The sequence below is a fragment of the Schistocerca cancellata genome, chromosome 2, assembly GCF_023864275.1.
Source record: "Schistocerca cancellata isolate TAMUIC-IGC-003103 chromosome 2, iqSchCanc2.1, whole genome shotgun sequence".
NCBI classification, from domain to species: domain Eukaryota; kingdom Metazoa; phylum Arthropoda; class Insecta; order Orthoptera; family Acrididae; genus Schistocerca; species Schistocerca cancellata.
The window spans coordinates 446,909,802-446,937,126 of record NC_064627.1 but is presented as its reverse complement, the minus strand read 5'-3'; the positions used below and the strand labels follow the sequence as shown (position 1 = coordinate 446,937,126).

At 40.1% G+C, this 27,325-nt stretch overlaps 1 protein-coding gene across 1 annotated transcript in view; it reads right to left on the bottom strand.

Annotated features, from left to right (window-relative positions):
• LOC126161936 (E3 SUMO-protein ligase RanBP2-like) overlaps nt 1-18,756 on the bottom strand; it is a 329,323-nt gene extending 310,567 nt beyond the window's left edge. Inside the window, exon 1 of the mRNA XM_049918109.1 lies at nt 18,581-18,756. Within this exon, the coding sequence (XP_049774066.1) occupies nt 18,581-18,652 (72 nt within the window). The 5' untranslated portion in view covers nt 18,653-18,756. The remainder of the gene's footprint in view (nt 1-18,580) is intronic.
• Between the last annotated feature and the right edge of the window lie 8,569 nt (nt 18,757-27,325).

Genomic DNA, 27,325 nt, shown 5'->3' with positions numbered 1-27,325 from the left:
CGTAAGGGAGCAATTGACAAGAATGGGGGAAAGAAATACACTAGAAGAAGAATGGGTAGCTTTGAGAGATGAAATAGTGAAGGCAGCAGAGGATCAAGTAGGTAAAAAGACAAGGGCTAATAGAAATCCTTGGGTAACAGAAGAAATATTGAACTTAATTGATGAAAGGAGAAAATATAAAAATGCAGTAAATGAAGCAGGCAAAAAGGAATAAAAATGTCTCAAAAATGAGATTGACAGGAAGTGCAAAATGGCTAAGCAGGGATGGCTAGAGGACAAATTTAAGGATGTAGAGGCTTATCTCACTAGGGGTCAGATAGATACTGTCTACAGGAAAATTAGAGAGACCTTTGGAGCAAGGAGAACCACTTGCATGAATAACAAGAGCTCAGATGGAAACCCAGTTCCAAGCAAAGAAGGGAAAGCAGAAAGGTGGAAGGAGTTTATAGAGGGTCTATACAAGGGCAATGCTCTTGAGGACAATATTATAGAAATGGAAGAGAATGTAGATGAAGATGAAATGGGAGATATGATACTGTGTGAAGAGTTTGACAGAGCACTGAAAGACCTAAGTCGAAACAAGGCCCCGGGAGTAGACAACATTCCATTAGAACTACTGACGGCCTTGGGAGAGCCAGGCCCAACAAAACTCTACCATCTAGTGAGCAAGATGTACGAGACAGGCAAAATACCCTCAAACTTCAAGAAGAATACGATAATTCCAATCCCAAAGAAAACAGATGTTGACAGATGTGAAAATTACTGAACTACCAGTTTAATAAGCCATGGCTCCAAAATACTAACACGAATTCTTTACATACGAATGGAAAAATTGGTCAAGCCGACCTCGGGGAAGATCAGTTTGGATTCCGTAGAAATGTTGGAACATGTGAGGCAATACTGACCCTGCGACTTATCTTAGAAAATAGGTTAAGGAAAGGCAAACCTACATTTCTAGCATTTGTAGACTTAGAGAAAGCTTTTGACAATGTTGACTGGTATACTATCTTTCAAATTCTAAAGGTGGCAGGGGTAAAATACAGGGAGCGAAAGGTTATTTACAATTTCTACAGAAACCAGATGGCAGTTATAAGAGTTGAGGGGCATGAAAGGGAAGCAGTGGTTGGGAAGTGAGTGAGACAGGGTTGTAGCCTATCTCTGATGTTATTCAATCTGTATATTGAGCAAGCAGTAAAGGAAACAAAAGAAAAGTTCGGAGTAGGTATTAAAATCCATGGAGAAGAAATAAAAACCTTTGAGGTTCGCCGATGACATTGTAATTCTGTCAGACAGCAAAGAACCTGGAAGAGCAGTTGAATGGAATGGACAGTGTCTTGAAAGGAGGATATAAGACGAACAACAAAAGCAAATCGAGGATAATGGAATGTAGTCGAATTGAATTGGATGATGTGAGGGAATTAGATTAGAAAATGAGGCGCTTGGTAGTAAATGAATTTTGCTATTTGGGGAGCAAAATAACTGATGATGGTCGAAGTAGAGAGGATATAAAATGTAGACTGGCAATGGCAAGGAAAGCGTTTCTGAAGAAGCAAATTTGTTAACATCGAGTATATAGTGTCAGAAAGTCATTTCTGAAAGTATTTGTATGGAGTGTAGCCATGTATGGAAGTGAAACGTGGACGATAAATAGCTAAGACAAAAGGAGAATAGACGCTTTCGAAATGTGGTGCTACAGAAGAATGCTAAAGATTAAATGGGTAGATCACATAACTAACTAGGAGGTATTGAATAGAACTGGAGAGAAGAAAAATTTGTGGCACAACTGGATTAGAAGAAGGGATCGGTTGGTAGGGCATATTCTGAGGCATCAAGGGATCACCAATTTAATATTGGAAGGCAGCATGGAGGGTAAAAATCGTAGAGGGAGACCAAGAGATGAATACACTAAACAGATTCAGAAGGATGTAGGTTGCAATAGGTTCTGGAAGATGAAGAAGCTTGCACAGGAGAGGATAATATGGAGAGCTGCATCAAACCAGTCTTGGACTGAAGATCACAACAACAACAACAACAACAACAACAACCTGGGTGCTGTGAGATTTGCCACCAGTATTAATAGAGCTAGTGGCCAAGGAGAGTGTGAGTTATGCTCATTGCCAGCAGTAGCAGTTTGCAGCAGAGATTGCATACAACAGCAGATGGCTACAGAAATAAGAGCCACCAGCTGCAAAATATAATGAACTATCTGTTAAAAGTAACAGCAGTGTTGCATGTTTGTTTGTTAAATGGTTCTTATATGGTTTTAACCAGGAGCTAATGGTCAGTGGAGTACTGGACCTTGAGCTACTCAGTTTAATATCAATCTTTGTAGAGGTCACTGGAGTAGCAGTAGATAAGACTGCACAGTGAGCTGTCGTACTGATGGTCACATTTTTAGCTGCTCAATTGGTCTAGACAGAGGCATAGTTTCTGAATAGCAGTAAGGTCGTATTTGGAGGCTTTTTTATGTCTAAGGTTAATACAGACTTCCAATGGTTGTTATACTGTTCACTGAATTCTCATCATTGTTATTACATCACAATCAACAGAAAATCTCTGGAAGCGATTTTAGGTTCCACAGGCTTTAAGAATTGCTTGATAGTTTACTACCATGTGTCGTAAATGCTGTACCTAGATCAGATATCGATAATTGGTGCTTACAAGGAGAACACAAGTGCCACAACCGATTTCCCAAAGGCTGTGCCCCGTGGAAGGGTGGTCAAAATAAGTAAACCTGTGTCTTTGTTTATACACAGATACTCTACCATTTATGTCAAAATGACACTCGAAGTTTCAAATGTAATTTAGACACCTTTTTAGGCATCATCAGCTCCAGTGAAGGGTGGGCACTGTGACTAGCTCTCGCAAATATAATGAAAACTGGCTAAAGTATCATTCCATGTCAAGTGACATCCCTCTACAATTTTGATGAAATTTTTTACAGGGTGTACATGTAAGTCTTATATGAAACCAGGTCAAATTACAGCTAGATAAGTTGTATGGTGGACCCACTAGCCATGCTTTTGGAAATGCTAGTTTTTCCATGTCGCAACAAATATGAGTAAATCACACAGTTTGTTCCACTGTTATTCTTGATCTGCAGGGGCTCTCATCCCAAAACTGTGCAATTCTACTGAATATTCCTGGTAGAACAGTCTAGATGCTGAACTTATGCTCTGTGTAAAGCAGAGCTATCATAATTTGCAGTCAATGTAGCTCATAAATCTTGTGACAAATCTGGATCATTTTTTGGCAGCTTCTATCTTATGATAGAATGGCTTCCTGATGCTGATTTTCTTTTCCTCATTTGTAGCCAACCAACATGTCATTAGCATTATTGATTTCTCAAATAATTATTGAATTATATAATACCAAAGAAGACCTAAAAATTTTAGTCATCAATTTTGCACGATGTTCAGAAGGCTGTATCTCAAAAGGCCATTCTGGATTTGATTTTTCTTCATACCATCAACAAGATTTAATTTTGTTTGGCCAGGAAATGTTTGTTTCATTTTTGGGAGAAACCAGCTCTAAGACAAGAAAGAATTTCAAGAATATGCTTTGTCTGCTATTGTGGGCAAATACATCATTTTCAAATACGTACATTTGAAAATGATGTAAAATCTGTAAAAAGTGTTATTAGTTATCTTTTTTTAATGAAAATTACTTTTCTCGACCTTTGCCTTTAAAGAAATGTTTCTCTGATCATTTAGATTGTTTCTGAGCCATCTTGAAAACGACAACACTTTTCTCCATTTATGGACGTGCAATTTTTTCACGTGAAAAATCTTTAGATTCAAAATCTCATACTGTTTTAGCAATTGGACTTTTGTAATCTTCTTTAATTGGCCTGATTGCAATCCTCAGTTTTACAGTTTGGTGAATAGTACAGACGAAGACTGGATGTGTTTCCACACCATTCTGGTCTAAATTCAGTGTGGAAAATCAAATTTCCTATCCATTCTTAAGTCCGTAAACAACAAAAATTTCCTTCAAACTGTTTATCACTAAACACATTTGTATTTAAAATTTCTTCCCACCTTCTGTTAGTCTTTTTTTCTGGATGAATTCAACCAAATTCTTCACTCTGATAAAATCCCTGTACTCTTTCCTTCACAGTCTCTAAAACCATCTTGCGACATTTGGTCTTTGGCAGCGTGTCCGACATTTCCTGCCTTTAACTTACTAGCTGCTTTCACCACTCTTTCCGAGACTCTGAATTGGTGAATAGTCCAACTTTCAGGTGATATTGTCCAATTCTGTAGTTCTTCCAACTGCTTTGACAATTTCAACTTTTCTTTCAGTTCTTTAATAAGCAGTCTATGATCTAAACATTCAGGACTTGCCTTACTTGAACCAGATGCTTGAAAATCTTTTTGATCTAAGTTCCAAGCACCAGCAATGTTATATGTCATGCTTCTTGATCTTCACTATCTTTCTTTTTGAATAACCTCTGACAGCTATCTTTGACACCTGCAGCAGTTATTTGGTGTCGAGTAATTCCAATGGATGTACTTCATCTTATGACTATGACGAAGGTGACTTCTGTCAATGGTTTATCGCTGCAAATTGTTTTCAACATGGTGGACACTATTTCTGGTCTGGTTTATCACTGCTCTTTGTCATAGTTTTTAACTGTTTCTACACTAACAACCCATAACCTCTATCTGATTGAATGATTCTTTTGATCAAAATGATTACGACAGAATATTCACTTCATTTTATTTTTAGTGAAAACAAAAATATCTAACAACATGTTTAATAAATTTTATGTCATTTTCAAATGTGAATATCTGGAAAGTCAACATTCCTGACCAAACAAAATGAGTTTTTTTCAATGGAGCAAGGAAAATCAAATCCAAGATTATCCTTTTGAAATACAGCTTTTTGTAGATCATTCTAAAAAAATTATTAATCAATTTTGATCTACTTCTATACTGGATAACTCTGAATTATTTGTGAAATCAATATTCTATAATTATATCCTAATGACATGTTGGTTATCTGGACATGAAAAACCTGTATCAGAAAGTCATTCTATCATAAGATGCAAGCTGCCATGATATAATCCAAATTTGTCATAACATGATTTATGAACTACTTTGAGAGCAAATTGTAATAACTCTGATGCACACTGAGCATATGTTCAGCAACTACACTGTTGTACCAAGAATATTCAGCAGAATTACACAGTTTCAGAGTGACAGCCCCCTTAGATCATGAGTAACAGTGAAGCAAACTTTGTGATTTATTCATATCTGTCATGATACAGAAAAATTGGTATTAGAAATGCACAACTAATGGCCCCACCATTCTACTTATCAAGCTTCAATTTGGCATGGCTTCATGTAAGACCCCTCAGACATCCTGAAAAATTTCATGGATTTCAGGGCCAGTCATGTGGTGCCTGTTTAAATTTAGGCCACTTGAAAGGGAAAAAGGATGATCACATCTAATTATGTGAAATTTGTGGGATATTTTGAAAAGGAGTAGCAATTGAGGGACCATCTTCTTTGTGTAACAGTATACAGTACCGGCCACAAGGTCACTGTTAGGCTAGGCCACTAGTTTAACTTCACAGCACACACTGTCAAGATTGTGGGAAACATGTCAGAAATAACACATTTGAAGTTATTTGTTGTACCTGTGTAACACACTGCAGCTGACAGATAATGCAGCAATGCTGTTGCACTGTACGAAAAAGGTTACATTTTAATTAGAGTATAGAAATGCATCATAGGCTACACTATCAATATCGTTCATTCTGTGCACACGTGTCCTTGAACTCAAAAGTTAATTTTCGCTGCTGATAAAAAAGCGGTGAACAAGGGAAAGAACTATTATTGCATTTACTGATAGCCAAAATTACTTTAAAAATGCAGAGAACTGACAGAGTTCAAGTATATTCAACATAAAAAAAAATTGTCCTCAAGAGTTAGCAATAATTACTCACCCCATCACTTAAATATCACAATGCTCTCTTAGTGCCTTTGAATAACTGGAATTTTGTTCATACAAGTAGTTTTCTGTTCAAAGTTATTCTGTTGATAAATCTAATTTAGATAATTATCCTACTATTTGTTTGTCACAACTGTAAGAAAATTAATGCTCATGTTTATAATACACCAAAAATATGTTTGGTACATTATAAACATGGGCATATACACTGAAGTGCCAAAGAAACTGGTATAGGCATGTGGATTCAAATACAGAGAGATGTAAACAGCCAGAATACGGCACTGCGGTTGGTAACACCTATGTAAGATAAGAAGTGTTTGGTGCAGCTGCTAGATCTGTTACTGATGCTACAATGGCAGGTTATCACGATTTAAGTGAGTTGGAATGAGCGATGGGACACAGCATCTCCGAGATAGTGATGAGTGGGGGATTTTCCCGTGTAACCAGATCAGATGTGCACCGTGAATATTAGGAATCTGGTAAAACATCAAATCTCCGACATCGCTGTGGCTGCAAAAAGATCCTGCAAGAACAGGACCAACACCAACTGAAGAGAATCATTCAATGTGACAGAAGTACAACCCTTCCGCAAATTGATGCCGATTTCAATGCTGTGCCGTCAGCCAGTACCAGGGCTTTTGGAGCCAAAGGCCCGCTCGTGTATTCTTGATGACTGCAAAAAACAAAGCTTTACACCTTGCCTGGATCCATCAATACCGACATTGGACTGTTGACTGAAAACATGTTGCCTAGTCGGACAAGTCTCGTTTCAAATTTTATTGAGCAGATGGATGGGTACGGAGACAACCTCATGAATCCATGGACCCTGCATGTCAGCAGAAGACTGTTCAAACTGGTATGAGGCTCTGTAATGGTGTGGGGTGTGTGCAGTTGGAGTGATATGGGACACCCGATACGTCTAGATATGACTGATAGGTGACACATACTTGCACTCCATTCATGTTCATTGTGCATCCCGACAGACTTGGGCAGGTCCAGCATGACAATCCAACTCCCACGCATCCCGAACTGCTAGTACAGTGTGGTTCCAGGAACACTCTTCCGAGTTTGAACACTTCCGCTGATCACCAAACTCCCCAGACATGAACATTATTGAGCATATTTGGGATACCTTACAACGAGCTGTTCAGACGAGATCTCCACCCCCGTACTATTACGGATTTATGTCAATTCTCTCCAGCACTACTACAAAAAATTAGTGAAGTCCACGCCATTATCATGTAGCGGCACTTCTGCATGCTCATTGCGGCCCTACATGATATTAGGCACGTGTACCACTTTCTTTGGCTCTTCAGTGTGTGTGTGTGTGTGTGTGTGTGTGTGTGTGTGTGTGTGTGTGTGTGTGTGTGTAAACTGTTCCTGACATGGAACAGAAATGATCCGGAGTGAGTCTTTTTCACATTAACATCACAGACTAATTTGTAAAGGTGGCTATTGAACAGGTATACTTAAAATTAGTGAGTAAGGAGAAATTTCTGTAGTTTGTTTTCTAATTTTCCTTCGCTGTCAGATTTTCTATAACTGGGTAAATGATCAGAAAGTTTTGTTGCAGCATTTTGCACCCGTTTTGTGCTATAGACAATGTTAATGTGGTGTACTGATAGTCATTTGCTCTTCTAGCATTGTAATTATGTACATAACTGTTCCCTTTAACTGAGCATATTACTTACAACAAAACTCGTGAAGGAATAGATATACTCTAAAGCAGTAGCCAAAATGCTGAACTTCTTAAACAAATGCATACTGATCACATCTCTGAGCAGCTGACAGCTTTAATGATAGCTAATAAAGGTCATTTTTTCCTCTAGTGTTGTAGGTGTGAATACCACTATTGTCAAATTGTGACTATTTATGGTTGGTTTAAAAGAGGGTGGAAGGGACCAAACTGCTAGATCATCAGTCCCTTGTTCCAAATAAAACAATGCCACAAGGGTGAGAATACAACAAACAATGCTGACAACACAAAATGGAGAGAAAGCAAAAACCACAAGAACGACGGAAGGGCAACAAACACTTGAAATGGATAAAAGGGGAGATAATAACCACAGAAATGCAGAAAACAAGTAGAAGAGATTAAAACCACAAATCAGATTACCATGGCTGGCAGACCACGAGAATAAAAACGAGAAGCCTGTCACTTTACAACACATTAAAACCTCCACCCTAAAAGCACTAAGGTAGAGAATACAGAGGGACAAAGGACATGCCCTAAAATTTTGATCAAATGATAAAACCCACTCTCACGAATAAAATGTAAAATTAAATCAGGAGATGAGGAGTTGTCAGATAAAATTAGTGGCAATGAGTCCAGTAACCGAAGATTTTGTCACAGGGCAGTCAAAGTGGGACAGTGCACCAGAAAACGGGCCACAGTCAGCCGTGCGCCACATCAATAGCGAGGTGGGTCTTCATGTTGCAGGAGGCAGCCGTGCGCCGCCAAAGCGTGGCCAATTTGGAGCCAGCAGAGAACCACAGTGTCCCTGCAAGAGGCCAGCATGGAGGATTGCCACACATTCGTGGTCTCCTTAATGGCATGCAGTTTGTTGAGCATACTGAGACTATGCCATTCCATCTCCCAAAGCTGAAAAACCTGGCAGCGTAAAAATGAACGCAGGTCAGTAACTGCAATGCCGATATCCATAAGCAGTTTCTGTGTAGGCTGTTTGGCCAGCCTGTCGGATTGTCATTAAGATAAAGTTCTGGTTTTGGATGAATGGTACAATGCTGACAGAAGTGCATAACACATGACTGTGGCTGAAAAATGGAAGCCGTGGATGGCTCCCAGTACGTGCTGCTCACCAACACCAGTACTGATGGAACAGTACGAAATGCAGAAGTCTGTCTGCAAACAGAGAAGGTGATACAGACGGCCCTACAGCTGCTGCTAGACCGTTAATGGCAGCTAAAAATAGATACACTCATTACAGAGCATTGTGGGATCCCATTCTCCTGGATATGGGGGGGAACTATGGGAGGCACCAACTTGGGACATGGAAAGTACGAAGCAACAGGAAATTCTGGATAAAAATCGGAAGCGGGACTCTGAAACCCCACTCATAATGAGGCAAGGATATGATGTTGCCAGGTGGTGTCGTACGCTTTTCGTAAATAAAAAAGACGAGAGGACTTTTCCTGCCATCCGCCGTTTGAGAGTGCACAAGGCTGAGGGGGGTGGGGGGGGGGGGGGGGGATTCTCCGACACAGAGGAGTGAGCATAGTACTCAGCAATCATTTTTGCGTCAGTAGATAACACACCATTTATGTTAACACTGTGAACACTTGTTGGGACCTGGTACCCAAAAACTCATTTGATCTTTGTCCAGACTTGGGAAGGTGACGTATGGCATCCAATGGTAGAGACATATCTCTCCCAACACTCCTGTTTCCGTCTTTTGGTAAGCTTGCGAACGATGGCATGGAGCCGTTTAAAGGCTATGAGGTGCTCCAGGGAAGGGTGCCACTGTGGAGGTCGCCGACTCCTTAATTGCCTCAGTGACTTCCGGCAACCACCAAGGGACTGTGTTTCGCCGGAGCACCCAAAAAATGAGGGATCACATTTTCCGCCACAGAAACGATCATTGTAGTTACTTGCTCAACCACCACATCGAATTTACCAAGTGTGGGAGAGTCAATGGTGACAGCAGAGGTGAAAGTGTCCCAGTCTGCCTTGTTTAAAGCCCGTGCAGGCAGGTGTCCGTGGGCCTGACACGAGGGGAGTGACAGGAAGATGGGGAAGGGGTCACTACCACACAGGTCATCATATGCTCTCCAGTTGACATATGGGAGAATACGAAGACTGCAAACCAAGAGATCAACAGCCAAATATGTGCGTGTGCCACACTGAAATGTGTGGGGGTACCTGCATTTAAGAGACAGAGACTGAACTGAGAAAGTAAGGTTTCAACATTTCTGCCTCAGCCAGTAAGCATGGTGCCACCCCACAAGGGGATACGAGCGTTAAAATCTTCCAAAAGTAGGAAACGTTTGGGGAGTTGATCAATCAGTGCAGCCAATGTGTTCAGGAGTACTGCACCATTTGGAGGAAGATATACGTTGCAGCAGTTATTTCCGGTGTCGTCCTTATCCTGACAGCCACAGCTTCAAGAGGTGTTTGAAGGGGCACAGGTTCACGGCATACTGAGTTTAGGACATACACACAAACTCCACCTGACACACTATTATAGTCACTAGGGTTCTTGTAATATCCCCTATAGCTGCGGAGTGCAGGGGTCCAAATTTCTGGGAACCAGGTTTCCTGAAGGGCAACGTGTAAATCTTAGGAGTTGCCATAGCTCAGACAGGTGGTGAAAAAAAAAAAAAAAATCACTGCAATTCCAGTGCAGGATGATACTGTCATGAGGCTGGGAAAGCATTAAGTGTGCAAGGAGGCAGGTTATGCCTCAGGGTAACCTACTGCCACTGACTTACTTTCTGAAAAGGTTATATCCATTGTGTCTGAGGGTCAGGCAAGATCTAGGTCCTCAGCGGAAGCCAGAATCATCACATCATCAGACACACAGCTTGTAAGCAGCAGTGATGTGGGTGCCACTGTAATTCCCTTGGTCCTGGGGGTCTTCTTTCTGGATTTCTCTCATTGATCCTTGGGTTTCTCTGACTGGGAGGGCTTCACTGATTCAGTCTCCGAGGTTGAGGATAATCTTTAAGCCCTACGACCAGCTGTTTTTGGGCACTTCAGCCACAAGTGGGTATCATCTTTCCCACTAGCAGAAACCTGGGAAGGTAGTGACCCACGGGACCCCTTACTAGCAAGAGCCAAAGAAGACCAATTCTTCTCTGGCTGAGTAGTGGGGATGGTATCCCTGATGGTTGGTGGGGACAGTGCTCCCAAGGTAGGTGGTGCGGGAGCAACAGGGAGAGAAGTGAAGGGGCAGGTATAGTCTTTCAGATCTGAGAGCCGACTGGAACTCGCGGAACTGATGGGGCTACAACTGTTCTCATAGCGGCGGCAAGAGGAGTTCATAGCCACAATAAGTAGGCTCTCAAATTTCCTCTTAGCCTCAGTGTAGGGCAGTCAGTCCAGGGTCTTGTATTTCATGATTTTCCTTTCTTGCTGTAAAATACTGCAGTCTGGTGAGCAAGGGGAACGATGCTCTCCGCAGTTGACACAGATGGGAGGCAGGGCACATGGAGTATTGGGATGGGATGGTCGTCCACAATCTCAACACTTTTGCTGGAAGTACAGCGGGAAGACATGTTTGAACTTCCAGCACTGCACTGGGGGAGGGATATATGGCTTGAAATTACATCGGTAGACCATCACCTTGACATTCTCAGGTAATATGTCACCTTCGAAGGCCAAGATGAAGGTACCAGTGGCAACTTGATAATTCCTCGAACCCCAATGGACGCGCTGGATGAAATGAACTCCTCATCGATCTAAGTTGGCACGCAACCCTTTGTTGGACTGCAAAACGAGGTCCCTGTGGAATATAATACCTTGGACCATATTTAAGCATTTATGAGGCATGATGGTAACGGAAACACCCCACCCCCCCTTCCCACTTGTCACAAGCGAGTAATGACTGCGACTGGGCAGAGTATGCTGTTTTTATCAAGACTGATCCTGACCGCATTTTGGACAAGCCCTCCATCTCCCCAAACTTGTCCTCTAAATGCTCTACAAATACTGAGGCTTCATTGAGACAACGGAGTCCCCATCAGCTCTCGTACATACAAGGTACCAAGGAGAAAAAGGTTTGCTGCCATCCTTAGCCTGGCGTTCCTACCATGGTGTGGCCATGAAGGGGAACAATTTAGGATCATACTTCCTTTCATTGTACGGAGACTTGGAACGCTTAGAGACTGCTGGCATTTGATCACCAGCAAGTGATGACGTAGTACGCTTCATCCCGTGTCATCCGCCCTGATGCCACCCACTCTGAACAGGGGCCTTCCCCATGGACACCACCCAGCTGCAGCAAAGGCCACCTGGCAAGATAGTCATTGCTGGGAGTCCTGATGCCCCAGGGTGATGGGCAGCTACTTCTTGGCATATGGGGGGAATTAATGGTGCAGGCATCAGCAGAGCAATCCCTTTGTAGTCAGGGCGCTACAACCTACAGGGTACATGGCGGCCCCACCACAACGGACTGGCTACCATGCTGGATATGAGGTGCACAGAACTCCATGTTCATCAGCGGCACAGAAAACAACACTGCATAGTGGGTGGAGGAAAATGCACCAAGGAAGGTGTCCTTGCTCAAGAGATGGAGGATGAGCAGGACTGCAATGCCACAATGAGAAACTGGGCTAATGATCTCAATGCACAATCGACACAATGCACTATGTAATGTGCCCTTCCCCAATTGGCTCGGTCTTGGGGGAGAAATTTTGAAAAATGGAGGTCAAACCCTACATGAGACCATCACATAAAGTCCAAAAGGTGCAGGACTCCCTTTAGTCACCTCTTACGACAGGCAGGAATACCTCGAGCCTTTTCTAACCCCCGGGCCCACAGCGGGAGAATATTTATGACAAATTTTATCAGAGAATGTATGTATTGTGATGGTACAGCTAAGATGCCCAATTCCTTGAAGAGGTGCCTACAGGATGACTACAGGTACGCGCCACATAATATTCTTACAGCACATTTTCTAGCAATGAAGATTTACTTTTGTAACAATCAGTTACACCAAAACATTATTCCCTATCTCACCTTATTTACTTACTGTCTCTCTCCAAGATTTGCAATGTTTCAAAGCGCAAATGTAGCCGAACTATGGTGCTTTAAGAGTTCCAAAATGTGCTTTTCCCTGTTTAAATTCCCATCGATATAGGCACCTAAATTTTTTAAGTTATCACCCTATTTATAATTTCCTTGCCACATTACATGTCATTGGTGTGGCACCTCCAGATGTGCAGAACTGAATATACTATGCATTTTCAAAACAGAGATTAGGACTGAAAACATAACCAGATGTAAAGATAAAACTCAAACTAGGACATTTCACCCTAAATACAGTACTGGCCATTAAAATTGCTACGCCACGAAGATGACATGCTACAGACGCGAAATTTAACCGACACGAAGATGGTGCTGTGATATGCAAATGATTAGCTTTTCAGAGCATTCACACAAGGTTGGTGCCGGTGGTGACACCTACAACATGCTGACATGAGGAAAGTTTCCATCCCATTTCTCATACACAAACAACAGTTGACCGGCGTTGCCTGGTGAAACGTTGTTGCAATGCCTAGTGTAAGGAGGAGAAATGCGTACCATCATATTTCCGACTTTGATAAAGGTCAGATTGTAGCCTATCGCGATTGTGGTTTATCGTATTGCAACATTGTTGCTCGCGTCAGTCGAGATCCAATGACTGTTGGCATAATATGGAATCGCTGAGTTCAGGAGGGTAATACGGAATGCCGTGCTGGATCCCAATGGCCTCGTATCACTAGCAGTCGAGATGACAGGCATCTTATCCGCATGGCTGTAACGCATCGCGCAGCCACGTCTCGATCCCCAAGGCGACGGATGGGGACATTTGCAAGACAACAACCATCTGCACAAACAGTTCGACGACCTTTGCAGCAGCTTGGACTATCAGCTCAAGAGACCATGGCTGTGGTTACCCTTGACGCTGCATCGCAGACATGAGCACCTGCGATGGTGTACTCAACGACAAACGTCATTTTTTCGGATGAATCCAGGTTCTGTTTACAGCATCATGATGGTTGCATCTGTGTTTGGCGACATCACGGTGAATGCACATTGGAAGCGTGTATTCGTCATCGCCATATGGGCGTACCACCCGGCACGATGGTATGGGGTGCCATTGGTTACACATCTCTGTCACCTCTTGTTCGCATTGACGGCATTTTGAACAGTGGACGTTACATTTCAGATGTGTTACGACTCTTGGCTCTACCCTTCATTCGATCCCTGCGAAACCCTACATTTCAGCAGGATAGTGCACGACCGCATGTTGCAGGTCCTGTACGGACCTTTCTGGATACAGAAAATGTTCGCTGCTGTCCTGGCCAGCTCATTCTCCAGATCTCTCACCAATTGAAAACGTCTGGTCAATGGTGGCCGAGCAACTGGCTCGTCACCATACGCCAGTCACTACTCTTGATGACCTGTGGCATCGTGTTGAAGCTGCATGGGCAGCTATACCTGTACACGCCATCGAAGCTCTGTTTGACTCAATGCCCAGGCATATCAAGGCCATTATTACGGCCAGAGGTGGTTGTTCTGGGTACTGATTTCTCACGATCTATGCACCAAAATTGCATGAAAATTTAACCACATGTCAGTTCTAGTATAATATATTTGTCCAATGAATACCCATTTATCATCTGCATTTCTTCTTTATGTAGCAATTTTAATGGCCAATAGTGTACTTTACAATAATATCTTCAAACGTCTCAAAGTAGCTGAAGTTTGCTGGATGTGTAGCTGACAAACACCAAGTTTACATATTAAATCTTACATACCAGTACTTGTCAACTGAGTCTCAAAATCACGCAATTTTTTTTAATATGGTGGTCTACCACAACAGATCTAGGGACTTCCCCCCCTCCTGCCAAACCCAGAAAAGCAACAGCAGTAGCTATCAGGAGACTAACAGGAGGAGTCAAAGAATTCTAAACGAAACAATAATAAAATTCATACATAACCCAGTCTGTTTGGTGGCCACACTCAACACGTGAAATCAGAAAGATTTGTGGTTTCAGAGCAAAATTAATCGATCAAAATGAAAAGAAAGCTAAAGTATAGTTAAGTATATTCTGACAAATAATGATTCCACTCCCTCTTTCATAAATGTATTGCCAGCTACTGAAAATTGTGTTAAACAAGGCGCATGTGTGTGTGTGCATCGCAGGGCAAGAGAAAACAAGGATGCCCGAGGATAACACAGCAGTCTGTTGACTATCGCATTGCCTTTAGAGCCTGAACGTGATGTTTCCATTGTTACATATGAATACATCAAGTGAATGATGAAGATGGTGACATTAACATGGTGTACCTTAAACGTGAGTCAGCAAGATGCCGATGACAGCATCTCTTACATTACCTAAGTGAGCATTCCTTATGCACTGGTAAAGAAAATGTTAAGTGGTATATGTTCCTATATGTTTATGAAATCAGCCAAAATTTATGAAAAGAAGCAATTTTGTTATACTTCTTTTCTTGCTTAAAATGACTTATAAATCAAGTAAAGTAATTTATGTTGTACAGAAGTTCAAAAAAGTATCAAATTATTCACTATGAGTGCTTGCAACATCTGTAAGAAATGTTGGTTGAACCTGTAAGATTATTAGAATGTTAATCTTATATTACTTATTATTGAGCCCCAAGTGTTGGCTGTGATACAACTAACTGTAAAGGAATGGACCACAGGATGCTACAGCAACATTCGGCAGGCTACACTGCCACAGGAGATTGTGTACACGCTGTTATCAGTAACATTAGAAGCCTGGGTTGTTTACGACCAAACTTCCAGCTGCCACCATGGCATCATCACATGGTCCCAGCCTCACTGCTGGCGGTAAGTCTGATGCAGTACACAGTGCTGTGATTGTAGGCACCTCCTACCACGCACGAGACCACATGCCTGCAGTATACATACCCGTATACTCTTTGCCAGGCGGATAATTCGGACACCACCCAAACATTCCATGGCACTACACTTAGTTTGCACTCACTGTGTATCTCAGCAAGTTGATCAAGAATCGATCTCACAACTTTCATGTCGTCAGGTGTCGCCCCCAAACTGCCTTGATCAACTTCCTCTGCTCACCCTCTAACTTGTCGCAGGCCATCACGTGGTCCCACTTCAAGGTATTGTCTCCAAGTGTAAGACTGCAGGTGTGTTATATTTCACCTCAACAGAAGTACAGTACTATGATAACTGTGCACCTCCTAAGCAACATCTCTCTCCCTCCAGTCACAAACATGCAATGCTGGAAGAAGAAGCTACACCTCCATGAGCAGCAACAGAAGCTACAGCAGGCACTGCTTCCACAGATGACAAAAAAATCCTTTTTTATGCCGAACAGGTGTTGGGTCTGGCACCTGCGAAGACATCTTCTCTGCTGCCACTCCTGGAGCAGTCACAACTACGGCCAGTAGCTTTATTTCTCCACTAGCCAGCAGTGGTACAGCTCGTCTCCCGTTGGCCGCAGATGCCCTGCCAGTACATCTTTGGCTGCCATTGTTGGCTGATTTCTTCCTATCATAAGCTAAAGATGGCCCGTCAGTTCAGCTACTTCAGCAGATGTGAACCTGTCTCCCACTGCCAGCCATCAGCGGGTGAGCCCAGCCTCTTAGTGGCTGCCAACACCTGTTGCCACAGTCCACTGCTTCGTGCCTGCAACAGCCGGCTCCTTCATCTCTTTTTAAGGGGGGGGGGGGGGGTAGGAGCGGGGAGAGGAGGAGGAAGGGTTATTTTATCCCCAGGCCGCTGCCTGTGATTCAACCAACCATACAGGTTCAAATGGCTCTGAGCACTATGGGACTCAACTGCTGAGGTCATTAGTCCCCTAGAACTTAGAACTAGTTAAACCTAACTAACCTAAGGACATCACAAACATCCATGCCCAAGGCAAGATTCGAACCTGCGACCGTAGCGGACTTGCGGTTCCAGACTGCAGCGCCTTTAACCGCACGGCCACTGCGGCCGGCAACCATACAGGTGTGGACATAGGGTTGCTGCAGCTACAACGCATATATAACACTACCAGGGGAAGTCACATACAAACAGTCTGTGAATAATAAATAGCCTGAGTTGTTTTCAAGCAATGTTCCAGATACCACCACACCATCGGGTGGTTTACACATATCTTACATGAGAAATCAGTTTATTTTATCATTTTAACAATAGTAATTAAGAATGTCTAATCCGCACTAAATTATGTTCAGTAGACATTCACAAAAATTAATGAGGAGGGCAGGTGCAATTCTTGAACGTGTGGGTCTACGGCTCAACTTCTTAACCAATAAACGTGCCATACATTTTCCACTGCATGGTATTTTAACAATGGATATGTCTTTAATCATTCACTTCTACTTGGAGGAATAAAATTAGTGGACTTGTAACAGGCTATGATTAAAGTAAAATGTCACCACACAATGCTTGCACACTCATTCAACGTGTGTCTACAGACAAACGGTAATGTTACAAAGGTCACACTAATTAAAAAAAGACAATCAAATCGTCATGCTACCTCACCAATCCATAAATCTCTCACGCAAACTTCTTTATCAAATTGCAGGAAGAGAGAGTACTGTTCCTTGATAAAGCCCGCCATTAAGAACTGCTCACAACCTAAACACCACTGTAATTAAAACATATCGGCTTTTTTTTTTTTAAATAAAAGGGGGGGGGGGGGGGAGCTGTTATCCAAAATCTTATACTGTTCTGGTGTAAACACCATTATAAAAATTGATTACTCTATCCGCAAAACAAATTACAGATGCTAGAGTCACAATTTAAGAACCAGCAATTCTTTCTAAAAAGCTTTCAATGATCTTATTCGTGCAACATACTGAAAATCTACTTAGTACACCGTTTCAGCATGTAATTTAATATGAGTTATTTTCCGGGCATCATTTATTTATTCATCAAATTATCAACTATCTACCGAACCCACACATTTTTCAAATGTGCCAGTCACTTCATTAAAAAATCATTTTACTTTTGTGGATCTTGAACGAGAAAAATAATTACTTAACATGTATTTCACTTAAAGTTTATACTGGGTCACACAAGTACGAAGAACTGTGACATGACAATAGGATTCGGCTGTGGTATTTCATTACGGTAGTGAACATATTAAAGTGAAGGTGTGTCACGCCCAATGCTGATTTGAACAATACAGCACTTTTCTACAATAGTTACAGTGGAGGGCTAAGGATTGATGTGAATCGAAACAGTGGACCTGGGCATTTTTTATACAAATTCTTCCTCTGCTATTACAAGTGAACGAAAAATAATCTTGTGGAATCCGATTGAAGCTTAAACCCCAGATCACATGATTTTTAGACCTCCCAATTTGTCACCACACCATGACAACTTTTAATATACGGATAACCATAAAATGAGTTAATCAGGCCTAATGCTTGAACTAATACTACTCCAATAAATAATGTAATAACTCGAAATCTGCTTCTCGGCTATTATTCATGCACACCTCTGTTTATATAAAGGGACTCATTCCGACATCGACTACATTGCGTCATATTATACAACTGGCTATTCCACATTATCCATCAAACCAAGTACACGAATTCCACTATAAATTAGTTACACATTGATATCTAACCACTAAATCAATTTTAAGAGAAAAATTAACAAAACGAGGGAATAATGAAATCAGCGAAAGACAGAAAGTAGGGCCTACATTATTTGCCTTGTCAGGGTTATAATCAACACCAGAAACTACAATGCAAGAAAGTTACAGAACAGTTATGACAGAGCAATTAGATGATGATAGCCACTAAAATGCAAAAAGAATAAAACAATCTAACACGACAACTAAAGAACTCTGATTAAAACGAAATGGTCTGCGGGCAAGCAACTTCATATTTATTTAACGTCACTCACAAAGGCAGAAAACATTGTGCCGCACTTACCTCTTTCTCACTAGTTAACTTCCGAAGAATCTCTTGCACATGACGATCGACATCCCTCTTGGAACGGAACATGGTTAGTTTTAAAAAAAACACACGCTTAGCAGTTCAAATATATTTAAAATAAAAGCGTAGAAAAACAACACACTACAAATTCAGCATAACTGCGTATATATCCGTTACACTAACTTCGAAATACCACTCAAAGATAAGCCCCTTGAGCCGGCAGAACACTATCGACCTCTTAATATATTTGAGTGCAGAACTTCAACTACAATCAACGATCACCCATGTAGATTTCGTGACAGTTTTACCAATGACCATAAAGGGCACCGAGAGAACCCGCTCATCATCGCATTATTATGAGTATTACAAAATTTTCTGGTTATCTAAAACTTAGATAATGCTATTCTGAAGCGGAGAACTGATATTATCAGTTAATAAAACTATTTTATAAGATTATTAAAGATGTTGTAACAGAAATAAAACCAAAGCACATTACCTATTACAAAACAAATATATAAATTCGGTTTTATTTCAGAATTGCTTGCCAAGATATTCACTAGTTGTGTTCATACGGAATTAATTTACAAGAAAAGTATTGATGTGATATCGAAATCCCACATGGATTTAACCAAATAATAAGGTGAAACAGAGAAATTATCTGTCTTTTATGCACAGAGCCTATTAGGCAATGAATTTTGAGAGCACACGTCGTAAGTAATAGCATATCAGTTACATAATAAGACCAAAAAAGGCCTATACAGTTTGTTTCATTCTCACTCATGTGGTAGTTAATCAAATTATCAGTTACATAATAAGACCAAAAAAGGCCTATACAGTTTGTTTCATTCTCACTCATGTGGTAGTTAATCAAATTATCAGAAAATAAATCCCATGTAGCCCACTTAAAACTTCTGTTATTACTCGGGATTAAATACCAATCAAATATCAATTATAGCAATGATTTATCACTGAGAATACTGGATAGCCCCAAAGTTGTTTTATAAGTCACTAGTGTGGATATTGTAATTAAACTTAAACTTAAGAAGTAAATGATGTATTATACAACATTACATTCTAATGTAATACCAAAATACACTTATTTAAAAAGACAGCGAAAAAGTATGTGTTATGCAATACATTTTGTACATTGAAGGATTACTTAGCTAAAACAGAGTATGGGTTTGATAAAAACTGTTATACAAATAAATAATAATAATAATGATTATAAAATATCCAACGTTCCACATAACAGCTTCACTTTATTTTTTTTCCATTTTTTTCCTTTCTAGAATACTTACCTCAAGCTATGCGCAGCACAATACTAACACATCTTCCTCTTTCTGAGCTCAACATCTCACTCATTATGGAGGGATACTGACTCAGTTTTTCAGGATAACAAATGGGAAGTTGCAGTACAGAAAATGACCAAGAGATCAACAGTGTGTGTGTGCAGTGAGTGAACTGTTATGAAACAATGTGTGTATAGTGTGTGCAGTGACTGATACTGAGATACGAGTGAACAGTGTGGCATTACATTATTTAATAAGTTATTTGTAAAAAAAGTATTGTATACCAGGAGTAAATTTAGTGATTGTCTCTAAGTAGATGTCTGTAAATAAATGTGTATACGAATTAGCTTATTTAAATTGATCTAAATTTATAAATACTTTGACATATCCTATATTCTTGTAAAAAGAGATCTACAGGCGAAGAAAGCTACTACTACTACTGCTACTACATCTGTTAGTTTGACTCTTTATGTCCAACAAAGCACTAAGTGGTCAGTTTCTTAATCATAACCTTCCTAGAGGTTATATACTGATTGGGAAATATTACATTTCTAACATTGAGTCATGATGAAATGCTCTCATGGAAGGCATTTAACTCATTTATTCATCCATATTTTAAGTATTTGCATGCAATTGATGTTGTCATGATTAATTTACAAGAGCTTTTATAAAGCATGATTGATATATTAAGAAATATAACCATGGTATCATACAGAACCAAAGCATCATATTGTAAAAGAAAATACATAATAAAATAATACAATGGATACAAAAAGATTTATCCGCAAGGTTAACAGTTAAATACGCAATTAAAGATTGTTAAGTTACTTAATAGGTTTCACGTAACGAAAGAAAAGAGGGCATACACAACAAGTTCCTCTGTAAAATATAGTAAAATAGTAAAATATGATATGAACATTATTTAGTACTGGCATATTCATTACATATGTAGAATAGCATACCAGAAAAACCAAGAAAAAAACATAGGAACAAGTACAAATGAACCATGTTATGAGTTGTTTAGTAAATCAGGTCTACTTTTCACAAGTTTTCAAATTCTTTGATAGTGTAAAAAGCTTGGTTTTCAGCCATTTTTCAGTCTTACTTTTAAAAGTATTAAGAGAGACACTATCTGTCTCAACAGTTAATGTCTTGAAAAGTCTCATTCCAATGTATTCATAACTATCTTTAGTTGTAGGTAGTTCTATCTTTAATATTTTATGGGTGTCATTATTATGAATGGACTGTTTAAGGTAGTAAGTGTTAAAGTTTTCATTTTCGTATAAAAGGCAGCTGTATATAAAAGAAATGGGACTGTCGTTATCTGTAATTCTTTGAAATGAGGCCTACCTGATATGTTACATTTGGTAGTCCCAGAAATACTCCTGATGGCTTTCTTCTGGCAAATAAAAATTTTTGGTCCCTGGAAAATTACCCCATAGAACAATACCATAACTTATATGGCACTGACAGAACGCATAATAGGAATTAATTAACAGTTTTTGAGAAACAGAAGTGTGTAGTTTTTTCAGTAGAAAGATAACTCGTGAAAGCTTACGAGATATACAGGGTGTTACAAAAAAGTACGGCCAGACTTTCAGGAAACATTCCTAACACACAAAGAAAGAAAATATACTATGTGGGCATGTGTCCGGAAACGCTTACTTTCCATATTAGAGCTCATTTTATTACTTCTCTTCAAATCACATTAATCATGGAATGGAAACACACAGCAACAGAACGTACCAGCGTGACTTCAAACACTTTGTTACAGGAAATGTTCAAAATGTCCTCCGTTAGCGAGGATACATTCATCCACCCTCCATCGTATGGAATCGCTGATGCGCTGATGAAGTTTGGAGAATGGCGTATTGTATCACAGCCATACACAGTACGAGGACGAAGAGTCTCTACATATGGTCCTGGGTTGCATAGACAAGAGCTTTCAAATGCCCCCATAAATGAAAGTCAAGAGTGTTGAGGTCAGGAGAGCGTGGAGGCCATGGAATTGGTCCGTCTCTACCAATCCATCGGTCACCGAATCTGTTGTTGAGAAGCGTACGAACACTTCGACTGAAATGTGCATGAACCACATGTTATGTCGTACTTATAAATGTATATGTTGTAGCAGCACAGGTAGAGTATCCCGTATGAAATCATGATAACGTGCTTCATTGAGCGTAGGTGGAAGTACAAACTGACGAAACTAAAATGAGCTCTAACATGGAAATTAAGCGTTTCCGGACACATGTCCACAGAACATCTTTTCTTTATTTGTGTGTGAGGAATGTTTCCTGAAAGTTCGGCCATACGTTTTTGTAACACCCTGTATAGTCTGTGTGACTCTCCCAGGTTAATTAGGCATGTATGTAATGCCAAGAAGTTTTGTAGAAGTGGACTCAACATCAACATCGGGTAAGCTGAAAGAAATATTTAGTCTTTTCATAGCTAATGGCTAACTCTTTGGCTTCAAACCACTTATTGGATAATCTAAGGAAGTCCTTAATTTACTCCTTCAGTTTATTTACGTCCTTCCCTGACCTGGTGAAAGTTGTATCATGTGTGTGAAGCACAGTTTTGCATGGCATGCTGCTTGGCATGTCATTTACAAAAACAGCACTGGCCCAAGTGCTGATCTTTGGGGCACACCTCTAGAGACATTCAGTAACTGCCACTTTTGACCATTGTAGCTTGCAGTTTGTTTTCTGTTACTGACATATGATTTAATGAAGGAGAGTTCCAGATCCTTAAAGCCGGTTCTAGGCGCTCAGTCCGGAACCGTGGGACTGCTACGGTCGCAGGTTCGAATCCTGCCTCGGGCATGGATGTGTGTGATGTCCTTAGGTTAGTTAGGTTTAATTAGTTCTAAGTTCTAGGCGACTGATGACCTCAGAAGTTAAGTCGCATAGTGCTCAGAGCCATTTTTGAACAAGATCCTTAATGACATAAAACCATGAATTTTCCCAGGAACATTGTGTGATTTACTGATTCAAATGCCTTGCTCAAGTCCATGTGTGTGCCTTTAGCAGATAATTTGGATTCAAAATAAGATTACACAATAGAAACGACAGTTTCAACAGCTTTAATTGTTGATAACTGGGACCTAAAACTGTATTGAGAGTTAGTTAATATATTGTTTCTTGACAAATGCATGCAAATTAGCTTTTGCGTACAATATTGAATTATTTTTGGAAAAAAAAGGTATCAGCAAAATTTGACGATATTATTAGTGCAGAATTTATCACCCTCATTGAGTAATGGAATGACTACTGTCTTTTTTAGACATTTGGGGAAAATACCATTGCAAACATCCTGTTTATGAGTGTGCAAAAATGATATGAAGTTGATTATTTTTTAATCACAAAATTTGAAAGGCCATAAACATCTTCTGAACTAGTGCCACAAAATTTTGCTACTGATTTAATGGCATTAAATACTTCCACTTTTCTCCAATTACAGGTTGACAAGGTATCAGCAAAGTTGTGTGACAATTGGTTTATATAGGTAGATTGTGAATTAGATTTCGAACGCTTCTTATGAGGACATGAAGAATTCTGGTATGTAGCATCGATAAAAAAGAGGCTAAATTCATCTGGACTCACGTTGACATCATTTGTAACTTTTACACAATGACTATCTATACCTAATTCTACTTTTATCATACCTAATGTATGCTCCTTTGTCAACACTAGCTTTTTTTACCTTATCATGGCATATCAAAACAATTAAACTTAGCTTTCTTAAATGTGGTGTGAACCAACTATGTAGAGTTGTTTGGCCATGCTTGCTTGCTTTTTGCTTTAGTTTTGTTTTGATTGGTAACCATTGGATAGGAGGAAACGAAAATTTCAGATGAAGTGTTAACAAACCTGCTGCAAGCATCCTCAACATTGTCGGAAGCATAAATATAGTTCAGTTAATAACGTTAGCTTATTTCTGAAGTTATTTATAATTTTATCATTTAACAGCCTCACATACTGAGTTGCTCCAGAGTCCCCCTTTGGCTCATTAGTTGCTAGTTTTACTCATATACCTTTATGATCAGTCAGATAGTCGACATTAAGTGATGACAATTCAAAACCATCTTTACGCACATTTTTAATATAATTATCAAGACAAGAAAATTATATTGTGGGACTGTAATTTACACAGAAGATGTTATGAGATTAACAAGTTTAGCAAATCAGCGTTTTTGGGGGTCGTTTTCCTTACCTCAAAATTTGAATCTACTAAAATTACTGTCTTGTGTTTGGTATATTTTTAAATACAGAGAATATGTTTGTCTAAACACTCTACAAATGGCTTGGCATCACTACTGGATAACTGGCATATAGAAAGAGTGTTGGTAGTACCATGATGATTGATTCAAGAATACCTTTAACATGCTAGTCCCTAACGTAAGTCAAGCACATTATATCTTAACCATAGATTATCACTTATATTATGAAACGTCCCCTGTGAAAAATTATACATGACTGTGCTTAAACTGACATACAATATATTTAGCGCAACGCAATCTGACTTTCAGAAATCCCTACAAAAGAATGGCCCTGACTAACATTAACCTATACCTTTCACAAATCACTTACCTCACAAAAATCTTCATTACTCGAACTACTGCAATACAGCGAGCGCCACTACTGCCAGCTAAATAAAAGATTCAAACTACTGAAGGCACTAACTACTGATAGGCATAGTTAGCAAATGAAAGATTTTAATAGAGAACAAACAATGTATTTACCTCAATAATCATAACATATATATCAGTTCATGCCATCCAGTCTTACAAATTTCAAATCTCCACCATTTCTCTCCCCACATCCACCACTTCTGGCGGCTCACCTCCAACTGTGCAACGCTACGCGCTGTTCACATCCAGCTGCCCAACACTACAATGGCAGACAACAATGCAAACTAGCCACAGACTGCACACAGCACAGCCAGTGATTTTCATACAGAGCGCTACGTAACGTTGCCAATAATAAAACATAAACAGCCTACTTACAATATACATTGACGGAATGCCAGTAACGTTCATTGGGTTTGCAGTAACTTGTAATTAAATTAAAGCATGATGAAATATACAGTTTTATCTCTTCTTCTCTTAACCAGTGTCCATTAATATGTAATACTATTCTTTTGCTCCCATTTTGTATAACACCAAGTTCTCAAGTTTTTTATTTCAGAGACCTAATATTAGGTCCACAAATAAAATTGATTTTTCCTGGAGGAGGAAAGATGCATGGTGTCTTGAGCCCAATGCGATGTACAAAGAGTGGTTTGCCTTTCGCTGTTCCTCATGTTTGGTGCGGTGATAATTTTATGCGTCAGTAAAGGCTGGAGTTTCTTGAGGCAGGCCATAAAAAATCATCATGTCTCTTCAGTGTTTTTTGACCCTGTTGAGAATCAATGGCAGACATTTTTATTTCACTTCCTGCATAATCTGTCTGGAATGTTTGATTTGATACACCTAATAGCACATTAGTGTGTGATGGCTGATTTGATGCACTAGATAACACTTCATTGTGAGAGGGATACAGTACGTACTGAGCTTGCTGTCTTTTTATCTGCTGATGGAAGAGGCCTTTTCTTTGTTTGTTTCTCAAGGTGCTTGTTTGTTTTACATGCTACATAGTTTATATGAATGGGCTGAGTGGACGTTCTTGATAACAGTTTGGCCTAGGATGGAGGTGGTGATTTAGTACTCACTGTCATTTCCTTCCTCTTTTCTGCCAGTGACTGCAGTGGAACTGCTATGGTTGTTGTTGATACCATTTCTGCGTCTGTTGCTTGTTCTGCAGCTGTTACTGGTCTTGTTGTTTGATCTGGTATAGATGCTGCTAGTTTTGCTGGTCCCACAGTTGTTGTTGAATTTGATTGTTATGATGTAGCCATTTGTGGTTCCTGCAGCTGCTATAGTTGTTGCCTCCAAGAGTTCTTGTTTGATTGCTTTCAGCAGTGTATTCATGGTTCATTACAATGGCTGGTACTGACTCATAGTTACTCTGTTTTTCATAAATTGCTTTGCACAGCAATGACTTGCCTCTTCTATTCAAGTGCATGCCACGTTTTGTAAAATTGCAGCTTTCCAGGATATTGATGCAAAGAAATCTTATATTTGGGTATACTTTGCATACTGTTTGTTTGTGCTTAATTGATTCTTTAATTTCAGCATTCAAACATGAAGCAGATATGAGCTCATACCTATATGTCATACCAATAGCTGTTATATTCGTCTAGGGCAACAGAACAAATCCGCAGTGGCAGAACATCAGGAAGATTGCAGAAAATAAATAAAATTCAGCGATGCCTGTGTGCTGGTTATGACAAAACGCAAAATTAGAGAGGCCATCGAAATACTTAAAGACCCTAAGAACATGAATAGAGAGAATGGATTCAGGTTTGCCCCAGCTTGGCTACAGCAAATTGATTAGATTTACTTTCATTCAAATGGATCCGTAGTGAGAAGGTCCTCCAGGATGTATAACATGTCAGAAAAACAACAATATATGACAAATATTTACAACCTAAACAAATAAGTTAATGTACCATTCCACAGGTCCCAAGTGGAATGATCGTCATTTTTTAATGAACACTATATAAAAGAATCATTTTACAAATACTAATGCACTGAATTTAAAATAAAAAAGTATTTTTAAATTTATTTATAAGGTAATAAACGTGTAATACAACTACTATAATATTTATTTACAATGAACACATTGCTGCACCAAAATGATGCAGAAGTTAGATTTTAGAAGAATGAGATTTTCACTCTGCAGCAGAGTGTGCGCTGATATGAAACTTCCTGGCAGATTAAAACTGTGTGCCAGACCAAGACTCGAACTCGGGACCTTTGCCTTTCGCGGGCAAGTGCTCTACACTGAGCGACTCAAGCACGACTCACGCCCTGCTTGGGTAGCTCAGTGGTAGAGGACTTGCCCGCGAAAGGCATTTGTCCCGAGTTCGAGTCTTGGTCCGGCACACAGTTTTAGTCTGCCAGGAAGTTTCATATCAGCGCACACTCCGCTGCAGAATGAAGATCTCATTCTGGAAACACCCCCCTGGCTGTGGCTAAGCCATAACTACGCAATATCCTTTCTTTCAGGAGTGCTAGTTCTGCAAGGTTCGCAGGAGAGCTTCTGTAAAGTTTGGAAGGTAGGAGACGAGGTACTGGCGGAAGTAAAGCTGTGAAGGCGAGGCGTGAGTTGTGCTTGGGTATCTCAGTGGTAGAGCACTTGCCCGCGAAAGGCAAAGGTCCCGAGTTCGAGTCTCAGTCCTGCACACAGTTTTAATCTGCCAGGAAGCTACAGTCAGATTTTACTTACACACACACACACACACACACACACACACACACACACACACACACACACACATACACACACACCACACACACCCACACACACACACACACACACACACACACACACACATACACACTTATTTACAA